The 21,113-nt window shown below is 42.3% G+C and overlaps 1 protein-coding gene across 2 annotated transcripts in view; it reads left to right on the plus strand.

Moving 5' to 3' along the window:
* Positions 1 to 21,113, plus strand: part of RYR3 (ryanodine receptor 3) — a 563,020-nt gene that overhangs the window by 395,486 nt on the left and 146,421 nt on the right. For both annotated transcript variants that reach the window (XM_034938474.3, XM_057299827.2), the window contains exons 41-43: positions 137 to 266; positions 1,408 to 1,511; positions 7,316 to 7,451. In XM_034938474.3, the coding sequence (XP_034794365.3) occupies positions 137 to 266; positions 1,408 to 1,511; positions 7,316 to 7,451 (370 nt within the window). The remainder of the gene's footprint in view (positions 1 to 136; positions 267 to 1,407; positions 1,512 to 7,315; positions 7,452 to 21,113) is intronic.

The following is a 21,113-nucleotide window of genomic DNA, read 5'->3' on the forward strand; positions in this document are numbered from 1 at the left end:
TGAGAAAAAAAATGGAAGGAGAAAGTTCATTTTTCCAAGTGTTCACACTTTACCCACTTAAGACTCTGAGGTCACAGTTTTCAGAAAGGCCTCATGATAGATTCTTTTGTCTGACACTTTCTACTTCTCCCTACAGATTGCATTTCCAAAGATGGTTGCTAGCTGCTGCCGTTTCCTTTGCTATTTCTGTCGAATTAGCCGGCAAAATCAGAAGGCCATGTTTGAGCATCTGAGTTATCTTCTGGAGAATAGCAGTGTTGGCCTAGGTGCGTAAGTCTTCTTGTAACTTCCACATCCAAACTCGAAGGTTACACTCCCCCTTTTGACCACTTAGGAAAATACAGGGAAAGAAGCCACATGCACGCTGGGATATTTGTAAATACTAGAAGAGACTGCCTGATTTAAAACAATTGAAGTAACGATGCCACAAGAACGTTCTCCAACAGAAGTAGAGATGTTGCTACCAGCCAAGATTGGTGACAGTTTAGTGTTGACAAAGTCGTACAGTTTTACCTCATCTCTCTTGGGACCAGTGGCCCATGGTTTACAAAATGCCCCTGGGATTGCAGATATAGTCTGGGGGCACAGCTCTTCCCAGCCCACTCAACTGACCAGGGAGCAGTGCTGATGAGACCAAGGTCATGGATCGGATCTCGTCTTGGCAGGCTGGCTGCAGGCTGCATACCTGTCCATCAACCTCCCAGCAAGTGCTTTCCTTAGCGGGGAGGCAGACTGGCCAAGAGCAATCGTGGATAAACAGTGTAAATCCACCACCACCACTAGAAAAGCAAGTCAATGCATATGCCTTACTCACTGTTATGGATATAAACGAAATGAATGTGTGTAATACACAAAATACTTGCACTTGAAAACTGAAGTTTCACGGGTTTTTATTTCTCAAATGCAACCTCAGGCTACTAACCTTTTTGTAAAATGCCACCTGAAGTTTTTCTTAATTCTAAACTGAGAACCAAACAAACAAGTCAAAAACAACATTGGTGACCTGGTGAAACTGTATGAGCTAATGCTGTTTGATGCTATTTTTAAACTCTAGGTGGTAGCCCCAGAAATATACACGTTCCACTGGGCTTAGTTGGTCGAGTGGCATCTGATATGGGGCCTCAAGAAGTTTTGTGTTAGCAAAGCACTTGGAAATACATGGTCCTGGCTGGTAGTGTGAACCGATTTTCTATTAATTCGTATTCAAGGCAATGAATGTGGGGAGGAAGGATAGCTAATAGAGCTGTTCTTAATGCAAGCGGACTGTCCCGTTGGAGAACGGTCATGTAAACCAGGTTTCAATGTGTTTGCTGCCCTCTCCTGTCCGCTTATGTGCACTGCAGTCTCAGCTCAGCACTGAGTGTCTTCCTCTGTCCTTTTCTTGCTAATTCTCCCCTCCTCCCTCAGCTTCCCCGTCGATGAGGGGATCCACCCCACTGGATGTGGCAGCTTCCTCTGTGATGGACAACAATGAGTTAGCGCTGAGCTTAGAGGAACCAGACCTCGAGAAGGTAACCGGCCTTTGGGGAGGCAGTGTGGTGTTCTCTTCGGCCTGTAGTGCAGCTAAGCTAAGGATAAGCAGACCACGGATGGAGTCTCTGTCACTGTATCGTCATCTTGGTGGGCTTGTAGGGAAAGTGTGGAAGAATGTGAGTAACCGGTAGCAGCACGATTATGACCAAGGGATCTCCTGTGAACACAGGTAGCCAACTTCAGAGACATGTGGACATTTGTGTTCTTCGTGTGTGGAAGCCCAGCCTCATTGGTCTACATGGAACATTACCAGATGCCCGTGGTTCCTCATAAAGTTCTGCGTAATTTACAGATTTATAAATCTACCTATGGAAGGAAGAGATGTGGCAGAATACTGTATAATCAGTGTCCTTTCCATGTGTAACTGAGACAAACTGAGCTGCCCTCTGCTGGGAGTGTGGATGAAGCTCCTGGTGGTGGAGCTGGTTGAGGCGGCCTCACTACGTCTTTTCCCCATCCCTTTCTTTAAATGATGTCCTTGACCGGAGGGCTGACAGGATTCACAGTGTGACCTTCTGAGTGGAGAAGAGCAACCTGGAGGGGGAGGGGGGTGGAGAGGAGGGACGTGGGCAAGTCAAAGACAAATCAAAGGTCATCATTATGTAGGGGATTTGGGAGCACGCGGAAAAGGGCACCTGAGCCTGACTAGGGGATTGGGAAGGTCACTCAGAAACAGTCGTGACTTGAGGGATGAGTAGAAGCTGATCAGCCGCATTGTTGGGGAAGCATGCCAGGGATGTTTGCATGTCCGAGAGGAGAGTATGGCGTGCTGGGGAATAGGAGACTGGGTATGACTGAAGCACAGAGTACCTGGGGGATGTGGTGAGAATGCAGCAGAAGCAGTGAGGAATTGAACTTATGCTGCCATTTCTATTACTAAAAGAAATTCATGCTCATACACTGTGCCAGGCTTTATTCTGAATGCTTCCCACAAATGAACTCACATGACCCTCAGACCAAGCCCTTTCATTGTTGCCTGCCAGTTACGGGCAAGGAAGTGGAGGCATAAAGAGATTGGGTGGCATCCTCAGTGTCATGCGGTTAGTCAGTGGCACAGCCAGGCATCGAGAGCGTTGGGCTGTGGAGGCAGTGCTCCTACCCATTTTATTACAGGAGGTCACCGTAGAGCCAAGAGTGGTGGAAACCACTGGAGAGTATTAGGCAAAGGGGCAACACAGTACGATTCATATTTTAGAAAACACCCCAGTTTCAGTAAGAAGAACTGAACAGAAACAAGTCTTGAGGCAAGGAGGAGAGTTTTGGTAGTAGTCAAAGCCCAAGACTGTGCTGGCTTCAATTAATATTGATGCAGTGGGTGTGAGAAGCGTTTGAAGCCAGGGGACCGATCTATCAGAGGACAAATTGCAGCCATTAATTAGATATCAGTTCAGCCCATGTTTTCCTCCAAGGAGTGCAGGAGGTAGAGCAGATCTGAGGAGGCCGGCGATGAGTTTGGGGTCTGTCAAGTTTAAGGGGCCCCAAGGCTCCCAAATGGCATTGTCAAGTAGGGAATTGACGACCTGGCAGTAAATCTCAGGAGAGCTCTCTGAGCTGCAGATAGAGCACACAGAGGGTGGTTGAAGCGCTGGGGGTACATGAGGTGACTCCAGGGGCTGGTCTGGAGCAAGAAAAGAAGCATAGCCAGGCCAGAGCCCTGAGGACCGCCAGCATATTTAAGGGAGTCGCTGAGAAAAAGGCACCAACAAAAAACAGGAAGAGGAGCAGCCAAAAGGATGAGAAAACCCAGCAAATCTAGTATCTGAGAAGCTGAGAGGGAAAATTGAGAAATAAATACACATTTTTTTCTTCGTGTCGCATAGTGAACGTGGGGTGGCTCAAAGAAGACAGGGTGAGGAAAGAGAGAGAGGGGTTGTCTTGATTAAACGATTGTGGCAGCAGATGGCCTTCCTCTAGCTGAGGCAGCCACACAGACCACAGATTTACCACTCACGAAGATTCTGCTGTTTCAGGCCTTGGCAGAGAATCATTGGCCAAGCTGCAAAACCATGTCTGATCTATTAAGATGAGATGATAATTACCCACCAATAATTCGTTGACATTTTTCAGTTAGTAAATTCTATTTCAAATGCATTCAACTGATAATTACTGAGGGCCTATCATCAACCAGACAGACAAAACGCCCGTGTTTGTGCAGCATATTTCTAATGGGAGGAACTTTCCTTGTAATAAGAGAGGATATTACTTTGCTGGGGCTGCCATAACAAAGTACCACAGGTTGGGTGACATAAACATCGGAAATTTATTTTCTCACAGTTCTGGAAGCTGGAAGTCCAAGATCGAGGTGTGCGCAGGTTTGGTTTCTTCTGAGGCTTCACCTCCTGGCTTGCAGATGGCCACTGTTTTGCTGTGTCCTCACGTAGTCTTTTCTTTGTGTGCACGTATCCTTGGTATCTCTCTATGTGTCCAGATTTCCTCCTCCTGAAGGACATGACCCCAACAACTCAGTTTAACTTAATCACCTCTTTACAGCCCCTATATCCAAATACAGAAACATTCTGGGATACTGAGGGTTAGGGCTTCCACATATGAAATTTGCGGGAGACAATTTAGCCCATGACAGAGGGGTTTGTCTTTGAGTTGGTCATTTTATTTTGTTCTTTAAAGTATTTTGAAATATCAGACATTTTTACAATAATATTTTGAGGTGACAAATTTAAGTGAAAGCATTTTTTTTATTTTGTCAGATTCAATCAATATTTCCAATGGACTTCATTGGGTCCCTTATAAATCATTAAGTTAAAAGCAGGAATCAAGGAAAGAATCTATTTACTGGCCTTATCAAATATGATGTTTATCAAACAACCCAATACCATAATAATACCATAATAGAAGAACCTTGCTTTTTAACATTCTGTTAAAAGAGGGCAGTCGTGGTGGCTCACGCCTGTAATCCCAGCACTTCGGGAGGCCGAGGCAGGTGAATCATTTGAGGTCAGGAGTTCAAGACCAGTCTGGCCAACATGGCAAAACCCCATCTCTACTAAAAAGAAATACAAAAGTTAGCCAGGCATGGTGGTGGGTGCCTATAGTCCCAGCTACTCAGGAGGCTGAGGCAGGAGAATTGTTTGATCCCGGGAGGCAGAGGTTGCAGTGAGCCGAGATCATGCCACTGCACTCCAGCCTGGGAGCCTGGGTGACAGAGCGAGACTCCGTCTCAAAAAAAAAAAATTCTGCTGAAAGAAGTCCCAGTCAATATAACTTACGGTTAACTTTAATAAGCAATCCCAGCTGCAAACGGAGTAAGTGAAAATGACCAGACCAGAGGGAAATGTTAGAAGTTGCTCCTCCAGGCTCTGTAGGCCTGTGTTGTGAAGGGTACCAGCCACCTCCTACATACACACAAGACTCAAGCACCATGCCACCTGTCGTGAGAGCTTCCATAAATGCTGTGTCTATTCATGGTCTCTGCATCTAGAGGGAGAGACCTCAGCCAAACTCTGTTATTCATACATTTAGATGACAATAAATAGCTCAGTGTTTTAGGTGGTGTGATGATAACCGATGCTTGTGTGAAAAGCAGCTGAATGGGTCTTTTTGGACAAGGCAATGCCACAAGGTTTTGAACTCCATATCCTATTCTCAGCCTCAGTTCATCTTTTGAAACAATGTTGCTCAGCAAAGACATGGAGCCTCCATTGGAAGAAGTCAGATGTGATTAGCGCAGGCCAGCAAGCTGGGAGAGGGAAGAAATGGGCGCTTCAGGAAATCTGTAAAGGGGATGAGGTTTGCCACAGCGTTTTCAAGTAGTTGGGGTGGCTTAGCACACTGCTATAGACTTTATTCAGCCCAATGTCAGGAAATTACCCAAGTTTGGTTCACAGGAAAGAACAGCAAAGGACTGGTATGCTGGAGTTTCTTCCTTCTATTGATCACGCCAGAAATTAGATCATTTAGGATTGAACAGTAGCCCTACCCCAACACATACACACACGCATACGCACACACACATGCACACACACTCTCTCTCTCTCATATGGGCAATTATAGCAGCCTGTGAAATGTCTGCACCTGCAATCTTGAAAACTCTGCCCAATTCTGGCCCTTATTGATGCTTCCCTGACATTTTAAAGACAAAATTAAATCTGAACTCTAAGCAGAATATTGTCTGTACTGGTTTAAGAAGGAAAAAGTATGGTGATAGATTCTTGCTGAGTTTGGCCTTATTTTTATTATACTTGCAAAATAGAATATTTGACGTCAGCAAGTAAGTGATTCATTGAACAAACATTTATTGAACAGCTACTATGTGCTAGGCCCTGGAGGTTAAAAAATTCTTTAAAAACACCATCCCTGACTTTGAGGATTTTGGAGCACTGTGGATTCTTCTCTTCTCTGTGTATACATAAGATATCAAAGGTGAAATTAGAATAGCAACTGCGTTTTAATCAAAGGTGTATTTGCCAGTCTTTTTGCCTGAAAGCTGCTGAAAAGTAGAACAGAATCTAAAATCGTCTATAAGGTCCTAGCACAGAGATCTCGTGATAAGTGTCTGGTAACCTGGAAGCAAAGAGACCACCACCAATCCCAGTCCTTAATGGATGGGGATCTCTTTTTCTGGCCATCCCAACCTTAACATCTTGGCTTTTGACTTTGGACAGCTGTTGTGGATGCAGAACGAGAGTAGACACCCCTGATTACTCAAGGGCCCACTCTGGGTCAGTCAGTGACTGAATATTGTAGCCTTGCAATACCATGGCCAAGTGAACATGGCCCGCCCCCAGTGGGTCCTTCTTTTCCTGCACTGATGTCTCCCCAGATGTACGCTAGCTAGGCTTATTTTTAAATGACAGCTCCCTCTTGCCAGAACTGGAAAAACCAGGAACTGACAGTACATGGTGTGTTCCTACATAACAATGATAATCAATCTTGTTAATCACTTGGAAACAAAAAATGAATTGGAGGCTCTTTCTAGCCTCCAGGGAAATGGAAGCCTTTCAGTTCTTAGAATTTCACAGGCCTCACAGCTATCTTATAAAAAATAAAATAAAAACTTGAGCAGTTCTTTCTTTCTTTGTTTCTTATATACGTGTAAGATTTATTTTTAAATTTTATTGTGTTAAAATACACAAAATATATAATTTACTATCGATCATTTTTAACTGTATATTTAACTGTATGTAGTATTCAGTACTTTTGTAATGTTGTTGAACTGTCACCACCATCTATCTCCATAACTCTTTTCATCTTGTAAAACTGAAATTCTAGATCCACTTAACAATAACTTTCCATTCTTCCCTCCCCTCCCTCAAGTCCCTGGCAACCACCATTCTACTTTCTGTCTTTACGGGTTTTACTACTCAAATTACCTCCTATGAATGGAACGATACGGTATTTGTCTTTTTGTGACTGGCTTATTTCACTTAGCGAATGTCCTCAATGTTCTTCACGTTGTAGCATGTATCAAAATTCTGTTCCTGTTTAAGGCTGAATATCCCATTGTACGTATATATCACGTTTTGCTTATTCATTCATTCATCCGTCAGTGGCCACTTGGGTTGCTTCCACATTTTAGTTTTCAATTATGTGGGGGTATATACCCAGAAGTGAAATTGCTGGATCATATAACAATTCTGTTTTTAATTTTCTGAGGATCTGTAGTACTGTTTTCCACAGTGGCTGTACCATTTTACATTCTCACCAGCAATGCACAAGAGTTCCAACTTCTCTACATCCTCAAACAACACTTGTTATTTTTGGAGGTGTGTTTTTTAATAGCCATCCTAATGCATGTGAAAGAACACTTTTGTACTGTTTCTGGCAGGTGGTGACCTACTTGGCAGGCTGTGGCCTACAGAGCTGCCCCATGCTTCTGGCCAAAGGATACCCTGATGTCGGCTGGAACCCCATTGAAGGGGAACGCTACCTGTCCTTCCTGAGGTTTGCTGTCTTCGTGAACAGTGAGTCCCACATTTTTCCATACCTTTTATACCCAGAATAGCATGATCGTGGATACCTACAAGGAAAAGGATATCCTTTCCATTGCTTCTTATCTGAAAATAGGGGGTTGGTGGCTGGCAAGAGAAATCTTAGGGAGAATCACAGGTGTTTGGTGGCTGGCAAGAGAAATCTCAGAATCAGGCCAGACAAGGATAAAGAGTAGAGTCCAGTGAACAGAGCACTGAGCATTAGTCCCAGGTCCAGCAAGAAACTCACCGCCTGAGGTTGGATGTGTCATCTCTCTGCACTGTAAAAGGGGGCCTTATGAAGATCATCATTAATACCTCACCTGTTTCACAGAGCTAAATGCACATGTACATCTAGATCCCTGGACTGTTGGATGGATGGATGGATGGATGGATGGATGAATACATGGATGGATGGATGGATGGATGGATGGATGGATGGATGGATGGATGGATGAATGAATGAATGAATAAAATCAAGTATAACTGAGTAGCTGTAAAAGATAAGTAAACTCCCAGGAGAAAAAAATTGCTATAACAACCCTAAATATTATTTGTTATAATACAATCTACCTCCCATTTATAGTGAATTCCAACACAACCAAAATTCTTTAGTTGCTCTGGAATAATATGCTGAATATTATGTAAATAAGTAGGGTACTTTCTTGAAAATGAGCCTTGTCTCCTAAGAATTTTTGTTATAATACTAATTCATTTGTATTGACATTATAGTTGTAGTCCCTCTCTGTTCTCTCAGTTTGGGGTTCCAGGCTAACAAATTGCACTAAGCAGGTTAGGTGATCTCAAAGAGAGACTGCAGCTAACACACAATCATGCCAGTTGTTCTAAGTATAAGAATTTGTCTCAAAATATGTTGATATAATGTGATCATTATATTCCCGTGTGCTTTTCTTGTTGTCTCTCTACCCTCCCATTTCACCTGCTTACTTTTCTTCACCGTACTATACTATAGTCTTAATATTTAAATGGTTTCTTTTCTCCTTGTCCTGGTTAGATTGCAGGCCTTGAGGTGGTTGCTTGTTATCCCTGGAACCCACCCAGCCAACTTCCTAATCAACTCTCTCTGCTTCTCTCTGCGTATTCATCACTGCATCCTTCTTGTTTATCACCGGCTTTGCTAACCTCCATTTTCTTCTCTTGAGGGCAGTTTTAGAGTATCCTCTAATAGCCTGGTTCACTTTGTATCCAAATTATCACATGTCCAGAATTAACACAGAGTTACTGTAGGAGTAAAGCAAATTTGTGGGTGTATGAAATGGATATTAAGAATTTATACAGCTCGCCAAATTATGTAAATAGATTGTTTGCAGACAAATCTGATCAAGGCAGGACCAATTTATTCATCTTGGTCACCTTCACAGTCAAGATCAAGAGCTTTTTGAGTCATTTTATGAGACCATCTACCTGGATCGTGAAGGTAAAGGAATCGACTGGCTCTTCTTCTACCTGGATTGCTAAATTCTAACACTTGCTTTTGTGGGTTAGGTACAACAATATTGAACTAAACTCTAGACCAAAAGGTTTGGTCCACCCCTTTTGTTTTCAGGTTATTTTATATCTTTTCAATATATTTTCTGCACTGCAATTTTATAATGCAACAAACTCTGGCAAACTGGCCCATCAATAGAAATGTTTGTGGATTTCAGTTTAATGTTTGTCTCTATAATAGTGTTATATATATAAAGTTTTGGTGCCACAAAAGAAATAGCACTTGAATATAAAATTTTCTTTTTAATTCTCAGCAAGGCAAGGTACTTCTTTAGAAGGGTGCGCCCTTACAGATGGAGCAATGGTGAGCACACACTTGGACAAAGGAGGGGAAGGGGTTCTTATTCCTGATGCACGTGGCCCCTGCTGCTGTGTCGTTCCCCTATTGGCTAGGGTTAGACCGCACAGGCTAAACTAATTCCCATTGGCCGATTTAAATAGAATGACGGGGTGAGTGCTTCGGCGGGAGTCAGGACAGAGCAGGTAGCAGGTAATCAGAATGAGTTAGGGTGGAGCAGATGATCAGAATGAGTCAGGGTGGAGCAGGTAATCGAAAAAGTTTGCTTTACGAGGAAGTTAGGTTTGAAAGTAGAAGGCAAAGAATTGAACATAATGACATATTAATTCTTTGAAAAGAAATTTAGAGCTCATATCTAACAGTAGCCGTGTCTAGTTTTGGCAAAGGATGTCAGCTTCTCCTTTCAAAGAATTTTCAGTCTTTTAAGGGGAGCAAACATGGACAGAGATCACTACAATAAAAGTAAGTGGAGTAAGGCAGGGAGAGAGCACTGAAGGGGTTCAAGAGGGGAAACATATCTTATTGAGGAGATCAGAAAAGGCCTAATGGAGGAGGTGATGTTAGAGATAAGCTTTGAAAGGTCAAGTTTCCAAATACATAGATTCAGTTGAGAAGCAGCATGTACAGTAGCTCAAAGGCTAAAGCATGCTGTGCTCAGGAAACCTAGTGCTATTGTTTAAATGTGTCCCCTAAAAAGCATGTTTTAGAAACTTAATCCCGAGAGTTGGGAGATGGGGCCTAATTGGAGGTGTTAGGTCATGAGGACCCAACACCTCATGAATGGGTTAATGCCCATTATAAAATGGCTGGAGGCCACGAGTTCAACATCTTGCTTTCTTGTGCACACTCTCTTGCCATGTGATGCCTTCTGCCATGTTATGATGCAGTGAGAAGGCCCTTAACAGATGCACCCCCTTGATCTTGGACTTCTGAGCCTCCAGAGCCATGAGCCAAATAAACCTCTATATTTTATAAATTACCTAGTCTTTGATATTCTGTTATAGCAGCACAAAACAGACTAAGATACCTTAGTCTGGAGGGTAGATGCATGGATGGCACTGGTAAGACATGCGGTTTAAAAGGTAGGTGGTTATAATGGGGAAAACCTAAATGCCAAGTTGAAAAGTTTAGTATTGATTCAGTGTGTAGAGAACTGTAAAACTTTTTAACAGAAGAGAGACTGATGGGTTGATACCCACTCATGGGTTCTGTACTCAGGTTAGAATAATGAGTTTCTAAATTATTATGGTGTTGGTAAAATGGACTGGAAGAGATACATTCGAAAGAAATTACTGAGGTGGAATTCACAGGACTGTATTAGACCATTCTTGCATTGCTATAAAGAAATACCTGAGACTTGATAATTTATTAAGAAGAGAGGTTTAATTGGTTCACAGTACTGCAGGCTTTATAAGAAGCATGGTGCTGGTATCTACTAAACTTCTGGTGAAGCCTCAGGGAGCTTCTGATCATGGCAGAAGGCAAAGATGGACTAGGCATGTCACATGGAGAAAGCAGGAGGAAGAGAGACAGAGTAGAGAGGCTGGAGGTGCCATACACTTTTTTTTTTTTTTTTTTTTTTTGAGACAGGGTCTTGCTCTATCACCCAGGCTGGAGTGCAGTGGTGCAATCTCAGCTGACTGCACCCTCGACCTCCCAGGCTCAAGCAATCCTCCCATCTCAGCCTTCCAAGCAGCTGGGACTATAGGCATGCCAGTGGCTCTACCATCCTGGGGTCTGGAGGGTGGTAGCCCCCTCCCCACAGCTCCACTAGGCAGTACCCCAGGAGGGACTCTGCATGGCGCCTCCAACCCCACATTTCCTGTCTGTACTGCCCTAGTAGAGGTATTCTGTGAGGCTCCACACCTGCAGCAGGATTCTGCCTGGGGACCCAGGCTTTTCCATACATCCTCTGAAATCTAGGTGGAAGCTGACAAGTGTTCTCCACTGTTGCATTTTGCATACCTACAGGCTTAACACTACATGGAAACTGCCAAGAGTTTATGGCTTGCATTCTCCAAAGTGGCAGCCCAAGCTTTAGTTGGGCCCATTTGAGCCACAGCTAGAGTTGGAGCAGCCAGGATATATGGGGAGCAATGTCATGAGGCTGCCCTGGGCCTGGCCCACAAGTTAATTCTTCCCTCCTAAGCCTCTGGGCCTATGATAGGAGGGGCTGCCATGAAGGTCTCTGAAATGCCTTTGAGGCCTTTTCCTCATTATCTTGGATGTTAGCACTTGGCTCCCTTTTAGTCATGCAAATATCTCTAGTAAGTAGTTGCTCTACATCCTACTTGATTTCCTCTTCTGAAAAAGCCCCTTCTTTCTCTGCCACATGGCAAGGCTGCAAATTTTCCAAACTTTTACACTCTGTTCTTGTTTAAATAAATTTCCAACTTTAAGTCATTTATTCATTTTCACATCTGAACATAGGTTGTTAGAAGCAGCCATGCCACTTCTTTCTTTCTTTCTTTCTTTCTTTCTTTTTTTTTTTTTTTTTTTTTTTGAGACTGAGTCTCGTTCTGTCGCCCAGGCTGGAGTGCAGTGGCGTGATCTCGGCTCACTGCAAGCTCCGCCTCCCAGGTTCATGCCATTCTCCTGCCTCAGCCTCCCAAGTAGCTGGGACTATAGGCACCCACCACCATGCCTGGCTAACTTTTCGTATTTTTAGTAGAGATGGGGTTTCACCGTGTTAGCCAGGATGGTCTCAATCTCCTGACTTTGTGATCCACCCGCCTCAGCCTCCCAAAGTGCTGGGATTACAGGCATGAGCCACCGTGCCCAGCTACCAGGCCACTTCTTGAACACTTTGCTGCTTAGAAGTTTCTTCCACCAGGATACCCTAGGTCATCACTCTCAAGTTCAAACTTCCATCGATCCCTAAGGCACGAACAGAATGCAGCCAAGTTCTTTACTAATGTGTAATATGCATGACCTTTGCTTCAATTCCAAATAAGTTCCTCATTTCCACCTGAGACCTCAGCAGCTTGGACTTCACTGTCAGCATTTTGGTCACAACAAATTTAACCAGTCTCCAAGAAGTTCCAAACTTTCTATCATCTTCTTCTGAGCCCTACAAACACTTTCAATCTCTGCCACCTACCCAGTTCCAAAGCTGCTTCCACATTTTCAGGTATCTTTATAGCAATACCCCAATCTTTGGTACAAATGTTCAGTATTAGTCCATTCTTGCATTATTCTAAATAAATACCTGAAACTGGGTGATTTGTTAATAAAAGAAGTTTAATTGGCTCGTGGTTCTGCAGGCTTTACAGGAAGCATGGTGCTAGCATCTGCTTGGCTTCTGGTGAAGCCTCTGGGAGCTTTCAATTGTGGCAGAAGGTGAAGGGGGAATAGGCACATCATAGGGTGAAAGCAGGCATAAGGCAAGGGGGAGGTGCCACACACTTTTAAATGGCCAGATCTCTTAAGAACTCACTGTTGTGAAGACAGCATCAAGCCGTGAGGGATCTGTCCCCATGATTCAAACACCTCCCACCAGGCCCCACCTCCAGCATTGGGGATTACAATTCAACATGAGATTTGGGCAGGGACAAATATACAAACTGTATCAAGGACTGAATGGTGATGATGATGGCTGAGCCAAGGTATGTTGAGAGAAAAGGAACAGAGGTCACATTGAAGCTTAGAGATTTTTGAGGGTAGAGAGAAAGAAATAAGGATGTCAGAAGAAGCAAAATGGTTTGAGATGGAAGGTAATAAGCTTGGCTTGGGTCACATTATATTGATTTTTCTGTGTACAATACCCATATAGAGATACCCCTAATTGAATTTGTAGGATAGAAATCAATCAACAGATTAGAACTAAGTAGATTTGCAGTCCATTGGTAGCTCAAATGCTTCACAGTAGGTTGCCACAGGTGAAGGCATGAAAAAGAAAAATGTGGAGAGTATGAAAAAGAAAAATGAGAATATTTCTGAATACTTAGGAGGAGGAATAGTGGCTCAATCACAACAGAACGTTACAGAAGAGTTTGGAGTAGAGAATGGAGTAACTTGGGTTCAAATTTGGCTCTATCATTTACTAGTTGTGTAAATTTAAGCAAGTTAGTCAAAATACCTAACCTCAGTGCTTTTTTATGTGTAAAACAGAGATGATAATAATGTATGCCTCACAGAGTTGTGAGGCTTAAATGAAATAATCCATGGAAAACTTAGATCAGCCCAGTGCCACAAACCTTATAAACTTGTAGTTATGATAGTTGTTGTTCATGATCTTTACGAGAGTGGTAGGGCATTTGAAATGGGAAAACTGTAATAAACAGATTTCTTTGGGATCTCAAAGCCCTTTATAAGTCCTTATGTCTAAAAGGTGATTCAAAAGGACTTTCTGAATACCTTTGTGAACTCTGCTCAGCAATGTAAGATAAAAGTGATATAAGGAATCGTGGCAGATGATGGAAGTATTCATGGTGGGTGATGGTAGATGATGGTGGGTGGTGGTATATGATTATGGTGGGTGATGGGGTGTTCATGGTGGGTAATGGTGAGTGGTAGTGGGAGTTGTGATAGTGGGGGATGAATGGTTATGATGCTAGTGATAGTGGAATATGATAGTTGGTCAGTGGTTATAGTGAGTTGTAGGGTGATTGAGGTGGGTGGTGGTTAGTGAAGGTAGGCATGGTGATGGTGGTGGGTGATGATGATGGTGATGATGGGATATGATGGTTGGGTGGTGCATGATCATATAGGGGGGTTATAAGGGTGAGTGTGGTGAATGATGGTGAGTAATGATGGGGGTGGTGAGGGTTGTGGTGAGGATGATAACAGCTAACACTTATTGAGCATTTACCATGTGCCAGGCACTGTTCAAAACACTTTTACATATATTAACTTAAATTATACCACAATCCAATGAGGGAAGCATCTTAGTCTGTTCAGGCTGCCATAACGAAATACCATAGACAAGGTAGCTTATAAACAACGTAAATTTATCTCTTACACTTCTGAAAGCTGGGAAGTCCACGATCAAGGTGCTGGCAGATTCAGTGTCTGGTGAGGTTTCCTGGTTCATAGATGGTGCCTTCTCACTTTGTTCTCACATGGTGGAAGAGGCAAGGCAGCTCTCTGGGGCCTCTTTTGTAGTGGCACAAATCCCATTCATGAGGGCTCTGCCCTTATGACTTAATTACCCACCAAAAGCCCTACTGCCTAATATCGTCACCTGGACAGTTAGGATTTCAACATGAATTTTGGAGGGTGGGGGGGACATGAATATTCAGACCATAGCAAGTGGATACAATTATCTTCATATTGTAGATGAAGACCCTGAAGCTTAGATTAAATACCTTGCCCAGAGTCTCATAGGTAGTAGAAAGTAAAGCCAGAAATTGAATCAAGCAGTTTGACTCCAGAGGCCACAGTTTATGAACCATTGTGCACTGTTGTCTTCCTGTCTCCCTAATCAACAAGGAGAAACAACATTTTCTCCTTTGAGCTTGTCAAAAATTGTGGTATTATTTAATCACTGTTTGGTGCTAATTTTAAAAATTTTAAGCCATATCAAAAGCTTTTAATATATCAAAATAATGGAATTAGAAAACTCTTTCTAACATTAATTTACTATTATTTCTTAATGTTTGTAGTAAATCTTCTTAAATATTTGTCTTTAAGAAAATGTTTTAAGGCATATAATTTGCTTCACTTTATTTTTATTAGCTGTTGAGAAGCCTTGGGTTGTGTTTAACTCTGGAAGTAATGAAGTCGTTAAGCTTCTATTTTCCCGGCAGTTGCAGGCACTGTAGCCAGGCTAAGCACAGATGTGTTTGGGTGTCTGTGATTAATCCCTTCCTATTGTAGATTCTGAGAAGGAAAAGGTTTCCTATCAATCCACAAGAAAATGGGAAAAGTTATTCTGTGTTTTCTTAGAGTCCTTGGAGTGTTACAGCGATATCTTCCCCAGACTACAAACTTAGTTTAAGGAACATAATATCTCCTAGCTTTGCTGAATCTGCTTTCCTAGGTAGATTTATTATCAGTGGCCATAACTTGGACATCCATCATGTGACATGTGAAGAGTCTATGAGGGGCTGTGAAACGTGATGCTCTAGAAGTCCTGCCCAGAAGTCACTTCCTACAACTCAAAGCAGGAAACAGAGAAAACCCAAGTAGAGTGATCAGAAACATGTATGGAGTAATTACTAAAAACTTTGTACTCAACCACACCTACCTACATAGTGACACATGAGACATTGGCATGCCAAAATGATGGTGTTTATTGGAATCTGGTAGAATTAGTCAAGGGATGCGTGAGGAAGAAGGCAAGTGTTGAATAACATCTTGAAATAAATGGATATAGTTTAACAAAGTCCTAAAGGGAGAGCATATGGATAGACTGTTGTGCTGGGAGACATACATCTTTTAGGGTTGAGAGTACAAAGTGTCATCTTAGCTTTGAAGGGCATATAAGGTGTAGACACTTAAGAATCATCTGGTTTATTTCTGCCCTTGTATTCATGTTTTTAGAGTCAGAAAGGGCATGTTAACCATTCTTCAGTGTGATTGGTACTAGACTAGGCATGGTTAGGACTAAATGTGTGACACATAGTTTTGTTCTCAAATTTATAAAACAGTTGAAAAGATTCAGCAAGCTCTTGAAAAATTAACCAATGGCAAAAGATTTAAATAACAGTTTAAGACAAATAGGAACAACATCGCAATGTTGTACTCAGGAGATACATCATGCTAGAGTGATAAGAAGGTAGAATATAAGGTACATTTGAGATATGGCTGGTTGCAGCTGGATTCTTAACATCTATGTTACACCTTTGTACTAACTGTAAGGTATCTTAGTCCATTTATACTGCAGCAACAAAATACCTGAGACTGGATAATTTATAAAGACAGAAATTTATTTCTCACAGCTCTGAAGACTGGGAAGTTCAAGAACAAGGCACCAGTAAGATTGATGTCTGGGAGGGCTGCTGTCTGCTTCCAAGATAGTACCAAGTTGCTGCATCCTCTGGAGAGGAGGAACACTGTGTCCTCACATGGCAGAATCAATTGAAGGGCAAGAGAACATCCCTTCAATTTTAAGCCCTTTTATAAGGGTACTAATCCCACTCATGTGGGCAGAGATCCTTATAACTTAATCACCTCCCAAAGGCCACACTTCCTAATACTGTTTCATATGGTTTGGATGTTGTCTTCTCTGAATCTCATGTTGAATTCTCATCCTGAATGTTGGAGGTGGAGCCTGGTGGGACGTGTTTGGATCATGGGGGCAGATGCCTCTTGGCTTGGTGCTGTCCTCACACTAGTGAGTTCTCATAAGCTCTGGTTGCTTAAGTGTGTGGTACCTTCCTGCCACTCTTTCTCTCGTTCTCTGAGACACCTGCTCCCCCTTCACCTTCTGCTATGAGTAAAAGTTTCCCAAGGCCTCACCAGAAACCAAGCAGTTGCTGGCACCCTGTTTCCTGTATAGCCTGCAGAACCAATGAACCAATTAAACCTCTTTTCTTTATAAATTACTCAGCCTCAGGTATTTTTTTATGGCAATGCAAGAATGGCCTAACACACTGTTGCATTAGGGATTAAGTTTCAACATAAATTTCGGAGGAGGCACCATCATTCAAACCATAGTATAAAGCGTGTACAGTCTTGCATACCCTACCTTCTTCGTTCTCCCACTGGACTCCCTGGAATCTTTATACCTGAGAAAAGGAAAGGAAATCTATCAGACAGGTAAAGGGCTTCGAGTGACAGAGGCAAGGAAATGTGCCTCCATCTGTAAAAATTCAAAGTGAAACAGCATCAAAGTCCAGAAATAAGCAGACAGTCAAAACAGTACCAGTAATAGAAAACAAATTCCTCAAATAAAGAAGCCAATGGCAAACCTAGGCCCAGAGCACCAAAATGAGGAAAGCTGGCTGGGGTGAAAGGATGTCAGCTACATTCTTTTCACCCTAAGTGGATTTCTCAGCAGCTTGCCTCCAAGGCCCCTGTGGGATTCCAATGATAGTGATAACTGAGTGTCTTGGCAGTGGACTCAAAAGTCCAGAACCTACTTAATATACGTATGTGGATTTCATCAACCATTTCATTGATAAGAGTAGTAAATGAAGCCTGATACTTCAATAAAACTAGAATTAAGCTGAATGAAACAAAAAAAAATCTGCTTCATCAACATTATTCACACAAAATGGCAGTATTATGATCCTTGTGCTCATCAAAGGCTGATTTTCATCATCCTATTGAGAATGCCCATATTTTGTCAGAGCACACCTCAATTCTGACTTCAGGTTTCTATTGCATTCAAGTTTTATTTGGCATATTTCATGAAAAAGCTACATAGACCCAAACTCTAGACACATGGGCAAAATCTTAGCACAATTCTGCGATTAAATACTGGCCTTCAAAATATCTGGGCTACTACTGCACCATCCACCCTGCATGGTTTCATGGCTTTGAATTCCACGTATACACTGATGATCCCCAGATGTACTTTGCCAGCTTTGTCCTCTTCCCTGAGCCCCAGACTTGTATATCTTGGTTATCTACCTGGTATTTCTACTTGGAGGTTTAATACGCATCTTAAATTTTGTACATCTTAAAGCTGAGTGTGTAATTACCACCCAAAACCTGTTCTTCCCCGAGGATTCTCCATCTCCTTAACTAGCTCCACCAACTTTTCAGATACTCAGACTAAGTCTAGACAGCATCCTTGAATCAACTTTTTTCCTTATTCCCACATCCAGTCCATCACCAAGTTCTGTTGATTCAGCATCTAAAAGATATCTTAAATCTATCTTCTCTCCATCTCCACTGGCCACTTTCTACTCCAAGTTGTTATTATCTTATACCTGGGCCACTCTAAGTTGTGTAGAAGGAACTGAATTCCCTCCTTCTACTCTCTTATATTGGCCTGCATCTGCTACATAATAACTTCATAATCTAAAGGCATAAAATAATAAGCATTTATTTCTTACATATCTGCAAGGTGGTGGGAAAGCTCTGCTGCAGGTCCACAGGTCTGCTGGGGTGGCTCTGTTCCACTAGTCTCATTCTGGAGTTCAGACTTGACTGTCCTGGTTACTGCTTGTCTGCTGTCTCTAGATCAGTTACTAGCATGTAGTGTGGACTCAATGGATAGTTGAATTCATTAGTAAATGGGCAAACAATTCCTGGTTTGCTCTCTGTGCTATCACAGTGGCTCTTAGACACATCTCCAGTCCATCCCTTCCCAGGCTGGAAGGCCCTAAAAAGAAGATGGTATGTCCTTACTATTTGGAATCACTTAGTTCATACAAGTTGCCTGGCACCCTATCAAAGATGGCATTTAGAAAATAGAGGTGTTGGATCCTGGCCATTACCCTGCCCCTGTGATTCTCTAAATTAATTAAATGAGTGTCAGTACATTCATTCATGCTGAAGCCCCGTGTTCTCTCTTACTGAGGTGGGACTTGATTGGGAATATGTTTCTTTTCTTTAGGACTAATTGAAATCTGGGGTAGTAGATGATGCAGGCTCTTGTAAACAGAGGCTGATAATTGCCTGGGATACTGGAACAATGGGTAGCCACCTTTGGTTTTCCATCCAGTCATTCCAAGTCTCTGCCTTGAGTCTCAATAAAGTCTATTGACTTATTGAAGAAATATATTTTTTGAATGTTTGTGATATGCCAGATGTTAGCAAGACCCTTGAGCACACAGTGTTAGATAATTCAGACACAAGGCCCTGTTCTTATGGCATGTACAGTCTAATGGGGAAAGCAGGCACAAAGTAAGAGGACAGGGTGTTTGAGAGGAACAGGTCCTCTGGGGTTCCCATGTTTAAGCTCCTCCTGAAGGATGAAATGGAGTTACCTAAGTTGACGGTTTACATCAAAAGAATGGGAAGAAAAACAGTGTTCCAGACAATGGAACTTTAAAACAGGAACTAGAGTTAGAACACAGAGAGTGAGAAAAGTGATGGGCTGAAGGTTAAATAATTATTTCCCTGCTAACTGTCCCTGTGGTGAGTATGACTGTTTTACCAGGGTAAAATGGGGAGAATCATTTCCATTTCCATCCAACTATTCAGGAACATTGAAAAGAAAACAGTAACATGAAGACAGTGTTGAAGCCTTTGAAGAAAGGCACTGTGAACATTCATGCTGTTATTAAGCTCATTATTCATATTAGAACTCAAGCAGAAAGCATTGTTGCAAGCCCTTGGGCAAAACTAGTTTACCTGAAGTCTCTCTCTCTCCCCCTTGAAAAATGCCCTCAAGGTCAATATCTAGCTTTACCACAATGGATTTGGTTAGCAGTGAAGCTTGCTGAGCTACAGGTAATTAGGAAGAGACTGTCTCTCCCTCCTAATCATGCCATCCTCTTTGCCTTGGGAAGCCTTTGGAAATTCTTTTCCTTGGTCCCCTGTCTAATTAGCAGCAATGGTTGCACTTCAGCTCCTTCGTCTTAGAGCATGCTCTGCATTCTCCACAGATGTCCATAATTCAGTAATCAAGGGCCGGCTTCCTGGGTCACTTGCACGAGCAGACCCAATTAGTTCAGTTCTGAAGGCCTGAGACTCATAAAATAAGGTTAATTGGGCAAATGAATTTCAATCGCAAGCTCAACGTAGAACTCACAGTCTGATTTTTCAACTTCTGCATATTGTGGTTTTATATCCCACTAACTTCGTGATGCCAATCACTGTGGGAAAGGCTAAGTTGAATTCAACATGCTGGTAAAATCGGTGGCTGACCCACAAGCATTTCCACCAGGTAACTGAAAGAATTATAGTATTCAAATAAGCTTGATTAACAGAGTTGGGTTTTTTCCTCCATTTTTTTTATATTTAAAATTTCAACGTTTTAGCTTTATTATTCTTGTAGTGAGAAATTACAACTGAGAGGGCTGATTGTATGTGCTACCTGATAAGTACTGGAGGCCAAAACCATTCGAAAGTAGTGAACTGTGAGATACGTCCATGTCTGAGACCACTGGCTTTTAAAAATGTAGATTCTCCTGGGGCTTTTCTGTAAGTATCCCTCCTGTGAGTAAACTATATTAGGTATAAATGGTAGGTTCAACTGATAGGAGAGCATGGGCATAGCACTTGACATCATACCCTTCTCTGGTCTTCTACAAACTGTACAATGTCTTTCAACCTCTCCTTGGTTTCTCTTTTTCCAGAATATGTTGATTCTTTCCACCATCCCATTATTATGATAATTTTACCCTTTTAGTATCTCCCGAGAATTTTCTTCACATGGATTCTGGTTTAATAAAAACTGATTGTTTTTTGGTGTGTGATACATTGGATAGAACTTGAAGACACACTTCTTTACAAAAATTTTAGACTCTTGAAGGATTGAGCTATAAAACCGTGAATGGAAGCTGATTAGCTGTTTAAATTCAGTCTAATAAATTTTTTTCTGGATTGAGCTACACAACTCTAAAACTTCGAGTGGTACATGCTTACAATCTTGGATTTTGCCCACAGTGCAAAAGCTTGAGTGACAAAAGAGGATGTCAGCAAGCCAAGCTCTAGGACTGGACTACACCTGTGGTCTGAGGTAGACTCTTCAGGGCTGTGAGACACATTTGGTATGTTCAAGATTGAGTTTGGTGTGAGAGGTGAGCCTGAGTTAATTACAGGCATTCGGACAGCAAGCTCAGCTGCCACCCCACCCCATCCCCATTCCTCTGAGCATCATGGGAGAAATCTCTGCATCTGAGTTAGACTAATAGAGTCACTCTAAAACTAGATGGAGCATGCGTATCTGAAAAGGGGAAAGATCCAGTGAGATTGTGCAGTGTGTGTATTCACACAGTGATGAGCTAAAGAGCTGGAACAAGAAGATTTTCTGGGTTCTCATTCAGATGCTCTGCCAGGGTGTGGTGGCT

The sequence above is a fragment of the Pan paniscus genome, chromosome 16, assembly GCF_029289425.2.
Source record: "Pan paniscus chromosome 16, NHGRI_mPanPan1-v2.0_pri, whole genome shotgun sequence".
Classification (NCBI taxonomy): domain Eukaryota; kingdom Metazoa; phylum Chordata; class Mammalia; order Primates; family Hominidae; genus Pan; species Pan paniscus.